The following is a 9,638-nucleotide window of genomic DNA, read 5'->3' as shown; positions in this document are numbered from 1 at the left end:
TGGGGTCGCAAAGAGTTGGACACGACCGTGATTGCATAACAACCTGGATAATGTTAATAGACTGTATTGCCTTGACAGGTTATGGGGAGAAAGGAAGGGGATGGGCTGAAGATTGGTGGGTCAGCCCTGTTCAGGAGTAAGGCTGGGGTGAGGCTACAGCACAGGGTCTGGGGGTGGGACTTGGGTAATCGAGAGAGCCAGGTGTACCCCTTTTCCCGATAATCCCTACAACCAGCCCCGCAGATGCAGCAGCAGCCACGGGAGCCCTGGGCATCGTGCAGGAAGTCATCCCTGGCTGCCTGCTCCTTCCTCCCCCTCCCCTGCTTCTCCCCTTCCTCACCCCAGCCTCTCAGAGCTGCCCGGCTCTCCCTGCAGCCACAATCATTACAACACTCCTGGGCCTTCCCTCCCCCTTTATGGTTGTCAAATTGATTTCACCACTGCCATACCTATGGCTCCCAATGAAACTTAATTAAAAATACCATTTAATCACAAAGTAACAAAGGCAAACTGGATGAACGGCATTACCACTTCAGCGCATTTTAATCCGCACTGCTCCTCGGTCCTTCTCAATCTGTTTGGATGAGAATTGCCTTTTCAAATAAGAACCCCCACCCCCTGCCCCGTCTTCCATGGGCTTGCCTCTGACAGATCTCCAAAATAAACAGTATTTAGCATGGCATAGATCCAAATGTATGCAATTTGCCCAGTGGTAAAAATCAGCCTTAACTAGATTAGGAAAGAAAAAAAAATGTTGCTTTCCAAAATACTTTCCCTCGAAATATACACCAAAAAACTACTGAACGTGGTGTGTCCATTTAATAGGGTGATGGAATCATTTCTAGCACACCTTGGTTTGGTTAGTGATGGATTTGGAAGCTTATTACTAAAATTGTGTCACAAGCCATGCCATGACCACCCCCTCCTTCTCTCTAGTGAACTCCCCTGAGCAGAGGCTGCCTGTGAAAGAGGGGGGGCGGAGTGGACACAAAGTTGTGGGTGCTGCTGGAAGTGAAGCAACAGGAGGATGGGGTGCCACCTCATGCTCTTGGAGGAGCTGGCAGGACATCTTCTCCACCTGGCCCTAGGAATAGGGAAATTCCTGGTTAGAAAGCCGTGCCTTCAGACTGAGACCCTTTGGAATCCAGAGAGCAACCAGGCAATGATCTGGAAGCGTGAGACTTTCACACCAATGACCCCCACCCTCCTGCATAGAGCCTTCCGTGCTTCTTGGGCACTTGAGAATCACATTCAAAGGCTGGTCCCGCCTCCGCCCTACCTGCATCTCCTTCCCTCCTTGGCCTTGTTTCTTTGCTTCAGCCATCGTGGTCCTTTCTCTTCCTTGATCTTCCCACTCTAAGCACCTTCCAGCCTCAGGGCCTTTGTACCTGCTGTTCCCTTTCCTGGGAAGCTCTTCCCTCATCACCCCCTTTCCTGGACTTCCTAAGCCAAGTCATCCTTCCTCAGTCCCCAGCTATGCTCTGTCCCCTTGCCTTATGGGTTTCCATCCTGGTATTGAAAATGATTGGAAACCATCGTGTTGTTTATTTGCAGGCTGACTGTTTCCCCACTATAGAGTTAAGTTCCTACTGGGGTTACCACATCCCCCACTCCTGCATGGGGGTCGGTACACGGGAGCCCTTGGAAGGCAGGGACCTCCTTGGACGTCCAGGGTTCACCACGCCCCTGAGGTGCAGTAGGTGGTCAAGAAACATCTGTGGGAGGGAAAGTCAGTAGCATCTTAGCAGAAAGGGACCTATCTCTTCAGATAACTTTCTGATGATAGCTGGGACCAGGGGATGGGGAAGCCTTACAGGTAGCAGTGACGACTGCTGACTAAAGGTGGAACCAGGGCAAAGCTTCCTCCCCGCCCCCACTACCCACATGGCCCATGTCCCCAGAAAAGTCCTTCAGTAGTTCACGGGGGAGGAGCAGGAACTGAGTTGATTGTCAGCTTAGTGTCCCCAGCCACCCCTTTTTTTAATCATCTCTTGCCCTTCCCCCTTCTACCTGTCTGAAACCTACCCTACCCCTCTCCGAGAGCAAGCGTAGGTAATCCTCAAACACACTGGGCTCAAGCTCATTGAAAGCCACCACTTCTTCTGAGAAAACATGATCTCACCTTTTGGATTCACTCCTGGAAGTGCTTTGGAGAAGGCAATGGCAACTCACTCCACTACTCTTGCCTGGAGAATCCCAGGGACGGAGGAGCCTGGAGGGCTGCCGTCTATGGGGTCGCACGGAGTCGGACACGACTGAAGCGACTTAGCAGCAGCTGGAAGTGGTTTCTCCAACACTGGCTGTTTCCCCACCTGAAAGACCCTGAGCACACTCTTCACTTGCTACCCCACCGCCCCGCCCCGCCCCGCCCCGCCCCCGCCGGGCCCAGGAAGCATGCTCACCTGCCCCTGCGAGAGGAGAAACAGAGCAGGCACTCTCTCGGTTTCTTATCTCATCCTTTCAATATTTTTATTGTTTATGCGTGTTTTACGATGTACATGGCATATTAGTACAAGCAGTCCACAACAATAGCTGGATAGTAATACACACATATGGGGGTAAGCACGCAACGTTATTATTTATTTCTACTCTACGGGTGCAAGCAAGCAGGTGCTGACGTGAAGGGGTAAAGATGGTCAGATTCACAATAAATGGTAACTGGGAGTGACGGCGGCCATGGAGGGTTCAGGCCCCACCTAAGAGGATGCTACCTAGCTCTCTGCCATGTCAGGATGGAGGCTGCTGGGTGCTCTGAATTTTAAAGAGGACGCACACAACTTTATGTTATATGAAATCTTCCATTTTTAAATACTGGCTCCTCATGAACTATGACAAGGAACAAACATTCTGGGGGGTGAAATAAAACAGGAGGCGATATGGTCCCGAGGCTGCCCTGCACACCCTGCCTCCATGATTTCATTTCATCATTCCCGCAACCGTAAGAGGGAGCACTTCATCTTTTACTGATGAGGAGACTGAGGCTTAAGGGCATCAGGGAACTCATCTAAGATTTGAGAGTCTCAAGATGGTGAAACCCCATCTGCCTTGTGTGATGTGATCTCTCTGAGGTAAACTCTATAGAAATGAGCCCAAACCTTGAACCGGTGAGATTCTGATGGCGGGAGAGTTTAGTTCTCAGGGTACCTCTGAATGGGTGAAAAAGCTCCTCGGCTTCCCGAATACTGCAGATGACAAGAGAAAGCGACAGGCTGGGGAGAGGGGCTGACTAATCTTGTGATTTCTGGGGCCACCATAGGGTGAAAGCCAGGCCCGAAAGCGAGAGGTGGGTTCATGGCATCATGAGACAAACTGGCACCAAGATTGAGGAAGGGAGGGGAAAATGCCTACAGCAGGTCAGCTTACTGATATATAATATTTTACTAATATTTGCTGCGTGTTTATCTACGTACCAGAGATTGTTCTAAATCTGGAACTAGATTATTTCATTTCATCTTCACCTTGGGAATCAGTGTGCCTGTAGTATCCCCATTATACAGATGAGGAAACCGAGGCACAGTCACACTCAAAGATCACAAGCCAGTGGGCATTTGCATCTAGGCACTCGAAAACCAAAGCCCAAGTTCTAACCTCTTTCTCATTTCTCTGGTGCTCCAGCATCACCAGGATGGGGCACTAGGGTTCTTCAAGCCTCAATTCTAGCCCTTATGTGTGAATGGGGGAATTAAAGGAAAACAAATATGTAGTGTGTTGGTTAAATCCAAGAAGCAATGTAAATAGAGTTTTGTCTCTTTCATTAGATCAGGGGAACTTCCTAAAGACAAGATGTCAGTTTTATTTTAATCTTCAACACTGCTCTCTTCCTGTGTGCAGAGTACAGGGCTCACAACCTTGGCTGCCTTAGAGAAGGGAAAGAGGCTACTTTCCAACGAGGCATTGCTCTTCTCATTTATTTTGCAGGTGGGGAGAGCAGCTACAGAGAACTGGAAGATTGACTCTCTCGCTCTCAAACTTTTGACAGAAGTATCGTCTAGGAGGGCTTTCTACAAAGATGAAAACGTTCTGTGTCCAACACAGTAGTCTCTAGCCACACCTGGGCTACTAAGCACTTGAAATGTGGCTCATGCAACTGAAGAACTGAATTTTTAATTACAATTAAAATGGAATTTAAATGGTAGAAGCCCCATCTACCTAGTGGCTACCATATTGGACCACAGAGACTCTGAAGGATGTGTTGAGAAAATGGGCTAAACGTCTCTAAATTTGATCTTCTCCTCCATGACTGGAGAGATCCCCTGTAGGGACTCTGCAAAGGCTTGGGAAAGAGCAAAGTAGGTTAGGTTCTGCCAAAGGCCAGGTTCACCCTGGTCACTCCCCAGGCCTCAGGAGTGGAATAGCTTGCATTAAAAATCCAAGTGGGGAATAGTTTTTTGTTTCTTTTTTTGGGGGGGGGTATTATATTTTTGGGGTATTTTTAATTTAATACCAAATCACTATAACACTGTGTCATTTTCAAACATTTTAATCTTCATGGGTTCCACTCCCTAATTGTTCCCAACTGGAAACAATCTCCAAGGCCATTCTCTATCATCTCAACAGTTTCTACAATCTCAAGGCCAAGTCTACCCCATACCGCCCTTGCCTAAGCCCACGACAGGGTTGGAGAAGAGGAACTGAAAATAGCCTTTCCTCCTCCACCTGAGGACTGCGCTCTGCCTCTAGGGCCTGGTTTCCAGAAGCAGACCTCTGAGTTCAGAAACGATCTCTGTGAGATCAAATGGCAGAGGCATCGAAGGATCACCCTTTTCCCAGTACGGCCGGCATTCTGGCTTCTGATCAGCGGGTAAAGTTCGGGCAATTCGAGACTGGCACCTGGAAAAGTAAGAATAGGCAGTTAATTCCCAGGAAGAAAAGACTGCAAGACCCATACTCAGGCAACTTGGGGCAACCTTGGCAATCCACTGTGATGGTGGTGATGAGGAGGAAGGAAAAATGAGTTTGGGAGGCAGAAAGCAGGTGTGTTTTTAAGAAGGAAGAACTGTTCTTGATGAGGCTGGAACTTCTTTATTTCAATTCCCAGATTTGTATTCTCTCTCAAGAGCTTTGTAGAAGCCAATCATGGGGGGGAAATTCAGTTACTCTGCCTTTAAAATGGTGAATTATTTTTTCATTATCTCGACTGTTATTTAAAGTATGTGATTAAACCATTATCAGATTTAAATGTTTGTGGGATTTCCATGTATTACTAGATTACTGGGAAAGATTAAATTGAATTTACTGCCATTAAAACATCCAAGAATAGATTAAACAATATTACAGACTGGGATTGACTTCAGAGATCCTGGAGATTTACAAGTGTCCCAGCTTGCTGTGCTCGGAAAAAGGCACTCCAAGGAGAGACCAATTTATAAGGATATATGCAAATAGAGGTTAATAATCATTTCCACTGATGAATAGGTGGGGAAAACTTCCACAAAATTAAATTAAGAGGCTAGCAAGAGTGACTCCCTAAGGAAAACACTTAAATCACGGTTTTTATTAAATGGATTATTCATCAATAGTAGAGAAATTAATTATCATATGCAACTAAATTATAGCCTCGGAGGAAAAAAGTTGGGGCCACACTGTCACACCTTGGCAGGCAGCTACCTCTCCAAGAGACCAGCTTACTGGAAATTGATCTGGGAAAACTCGGTGGCTTTGGCTTTATGTATCTGAGAAATGAGGATCAGAGAGAAGAAAACACAGATTGCAATAAGAAACGAACAATTTCTCTGTTCTCTTGGAGTACGTGGCGGGGACAGTGCGTGCCCCCAAAAAGAATTACTCTTGAGTACATCTGGGAGAGTTGCCTGGTCCTCTCCCACGCCACCCCCACCTTCTCGGCCTTACCCTCTAAATCAATTAAAAAAGTGGCCCTACCCATCCATCATGTGCCTTCCGTGTAGGACTATGAAGAGATCAAAGAATGGACCATCCCGACCCTATTTCCAAGCCTTGATGGTTGAGAAGGCTCCTAACTAAAAGACATCTTCTCCTCTGGGGAATTATTAATGGTGAGGGGATCCCCATGGGAAAACATACTTCAACTTTACACCTATTTTCTCGGGTGGTTAATTGCTCCACCGGCATTCTGTGCACTCAATCCGTCGTACATTACACATAACATTCCAATATATCTTCGGCTCTCCGCATCGGGCCCTGATAATAGCGTCTGTTAACATGCACTAAGTACTATTATGTAGCACATCACTTCATAAATAATAAGATTAGCTGACCTCAGGGCCCCAAGAAGAGTAATGTGTTTAAATGTTCTCATTATTTATTTAAAACAAGAATTAAAGCAACAGAAGCTGCTTTTGACAATCCTCTTAGCATAAATATTAAACTGTTTGCACTGATAAGCCCACACAGCACCGAAGAACAGAGGCTGTTCTACAGACTACTTAATAATAATAGGTGTTTGAGACGCTGCCGCTCACTTCAGTTCTAGAGATATAGTCTCTAAATCACATGAAAGGGATGGGGGAGAAATTAATATTCAAGGGAAGCTGCGACTAATTACAAAGGAACTCTGCGAAGCTTTTTAAATTGCGCTGTCTCTCGGCCTCGGAATCAGAGAGTAAGGCTCAATTTACCAGAGAGGGAGAGTTATTCCAAATTGAGCACTTCCATCTCACGGCAGGGAAATGATCTCTGCACACATTATCCTGGTTGGCAGATTAAAGGGCTCTGATAAGTCCTGATCCACCCTGGCTGGTGTAAGGTTTGTCCAAAGTCAATAGAGATGCTTTTTCATCTGTCAAATGGGTTTGGCCCCCTCATTTTGAGAAAGTATTGGAAATATGAACACCTCCTGCAGACTTTTGCTGACACTGTATTGCACACGTCCGAAGCCCATCCAGTTTTCTTCTGGGTGAAGTGGCTCTGATTTTCTACTATTGTTCTTCTGATGGAAGGGCTGACTGATGTGGGGACTACCTCCTCATGCTGGCCCTGAGAGGCTAGGAGCTGTGTATACTCACTGCCTCCCTCTGGACTAGAGACAGAACCCCTTGCTGGGGCTCTTTAGGGCCACTTAATCTAGATCTTTCAAGATCACTGTTTTTAAATATTCATTTATTCATTTATTTGGCTGTGTTGGGTCTTGGTTGCGGCACTCAAGATCTTCACTGCGTCATGTGGGATATTTCACTGCAGGGCAAGGACCCTCTAGTTGTGGCCCACGGACTCCAGTAGTTTAGAGTTCATTAATTTAGGGTTTAGTTGCTCCGAGGCACGTGGGATCTTAGCTCCCTGACCAGAGAACAAACCTGCATCGTGTGCACTGGGAGTGCAGAGTCTCAGCCACTGGACCACCAGGGAAGTCCCCTCAAGAGCCTTTAAAGAGCTTCCTTTAGGGACTTCCCTGGTGGTCCAGTGGCTGAGACTCCACGCTCTCCATGCAGGGGACCCGAGTTCGACCCTTGGTCGGGGAACTAGATTCCACATGCCACACTAAGAGTTTGCAAGCCGCAAAACAAAAACATAACTCTTCCTTTAATGCTCAGCGCTCCTTGCCAGTTTGTCAGTGATCATGACTGGGCTCCGCAGAGGGCGTGCTGTTGAGGTCATGTATCCAACTACAAGGACAGTCAGCTCTGACTCAAGTCATACCGTCTGCTTCAACACCATGCCAGATACTGGGACTGAAAAAGAAAGGCTTGAGAATGACCTGAAGGCATATTTTCTTGTACTATGCTTAGTCATTCAGTTGCGTCTGACTCTTTGTGATCCCATGGACTGTAGCCCACCAGCCTCCTCTGTCCATGGGGATTCTCCAGGCAAGAATACTGGTGGGTTGCCATGTCCTTCTTCAGGCGATCTTCCCGACCCAGGGATCGAACCCACGTCTCCCCCATTTCTGGTGGATTCTTTACCGTCTGAGCCACCAGGGAAGCCCAAGAATACTGGAGCAGGTAGCCTATCCCTTCTCCAGGGCATCTTCCTGACCTAGGAATCGAACCAGGTCTCCTGAATTGCGGGTGGATTCTTTACCAGCTGAGCTCCCAGGGAAGCCCCTGCTGAAACCACCATTCAGTCTCTCTCCCATCCTAAGACGGGGAAGCACAGTGGTGAAGGTGTCCTCTGGACACGCAGCACTGCCACTTCCCTGGGGCCTGACATCTTGAGTATCCTAAACTCACCAAACCTCAGTTGCTCACTTGTCACATGAGAATAATGATGACGACAATGATAGTACCTTCCGTCTGGGCTTGTTGTGAAAGTTATAGGGATTAACACATGTGAAGTACTTAGCACACCGCCTGGCACATTATTACTAAATACTACGGGAGGCCTGGCGTGCTGTGATTCATGGGGTCGCAAAGAGTCAGACACGACTGAGCGACCGAACTGAACTGAATTGTCACTATTGTTACTTCTCCTGCCAGTAGTGAACTGGTGTCTCCAGTGACGACAGGAGATGCCAATGAGGGGGCTGCCTGTTGCTCCTCTGACCGTCCCCTCCCTTCAACGAACTGAGCGGGGTGGCCTCTGGATTGGCTCTTTGTGGGGGAAACTGGAGAGCCAGAGCAACTCTTTCTGGCTTGAATCAGATGAAGCCTGAGGCTGAATCCGAGCACAATGTGACATTCCAGGATGCCAAGGCTTATGTATGCAAGCTGCTGCAACTCTCCAGTGACAGGCTAAACTACTGAGATGCAGAAAAGACATAGCGGTTGCTCCTGAAGACCCAGAATTCTTAATAGGCACTGGCATTGGACTACTTCAGTGGCAGCTGTTTCAGGCTGACTTGGCATTTCCAGGAAACGAAGTTGGATGGTTTCTCAGCGTGAATACTCTGTGGTTCTCGCAAAATCAAGGGGCCCTGAGTTCTCTTAAGCAATGATTTAGGAATCCTAACAGCGGTGGACATTGGCTGTCTGGTGTCTATTCCCATCTTTGCCACAAAGAAGATTCTAATTTTCCTATGGGGAATTTGTCCCGTCCCTATGCTTGGCCATGTGGTTTGAGTGGAATTGGTTCCATCTCTTACAGACATGACTTCCCTGGTGGCTCAGAGAGTAAAAGCGTCTGCCTACAACTCAGGAGACCCGGGTTTGATTCCTGGGTTGGGAAGATCCCCTGGAGAAGGAAACGGCAACCCAGTCCAGTACTCTTGCCTTGAAAATCCCATGGACGGAGGAGCCTGGTAGGCTACCGTCCATGGGGTCGAGAAGAGTCAGACACCACTGAGTGACTTCAGTTTCTTTTCTTACAGAGGAGAGAAGCTAAATAGTAAGAAACTCAAGCTAAACAGCAAAAAACTCAGCTCAACAGTAAGAAAGTTACAGTTTCCCCTTTCCACCTTGTACTCTCTACTCCTATCCTTAAGAAAAAAATCCTCTTTTGAATGCTTTGGATTAACAAATAAACTTAGATCTACTTAGAAAAGAAAGAAAGTGATGTTGCTCAGTTGTGTCTGACTCTTTGCGACCCCGTGGACTGTAGCCCATCAGGATCCTCCATCTGAGGGATTTTTCAGGCAAGAATACTGGAGTGGGTTGCCATTTCCTTCTCCAGGGGATCTTCCCGACCTGGGTCTCCTGCACTGCGGGCAGATTCTTTACCATCTGAGCCACCAGGGAAGCCTTGGTGGCTTTCATTTTCACTTAGAAAACCCTGCTCCTTTTATGGAG

General features: G+C 47.5%; 1 protein-coding gene across 3 annotated transcripts in view; it reads right to left on the bottom strand.

The window, feature by feature from the left end:
* Nucleotides 1–2,443: 2,443 nt before the first annotated feature.
* Nucleotides 2,444–9,638, bottom strand: part of FTO (FTO alpha-ketoglutarate dependent dioxygenase) — a 424,275-nt gene continuing 417,080 nt past the window's right edge. For all 3 annotated transcript variants that reach the window (XM_070771935.1, XM_019979409.2, XM_070771937.1), the window contains one exon: nt 2,444–4,830. In XM_070771935.1, coding sequence (XP_070628036.1) covers nt 4,677–4,830 — 154 coding nt within the window. In that variant the 3' untranslated portion in view covers nt 2,444–4,676. The remainder of the gene's footprint in view (nt 4,831–9,638) is intronic.

Source organism: Bos indicus, chromosome 18 (assembly GCF_029378745.1).
Source record: "Bos indicus isolate NIAB-ARS_2022 breed Sahiwal x Tharparkar chromosome 18, NIAB-ARS_B.indTharparkar_mat_pri_1.0, whole genome shotgun sequence".
NCBI lineage: Eukaryota > Metazoa > Chordata > Mammalia > Artiodactyla > Bovidae > Bos > Bos indicus.
Note: the sequence above shows the minus strand (reverse complement) of the source record. Positions and strands in the feature narration are given on the sequence as shown.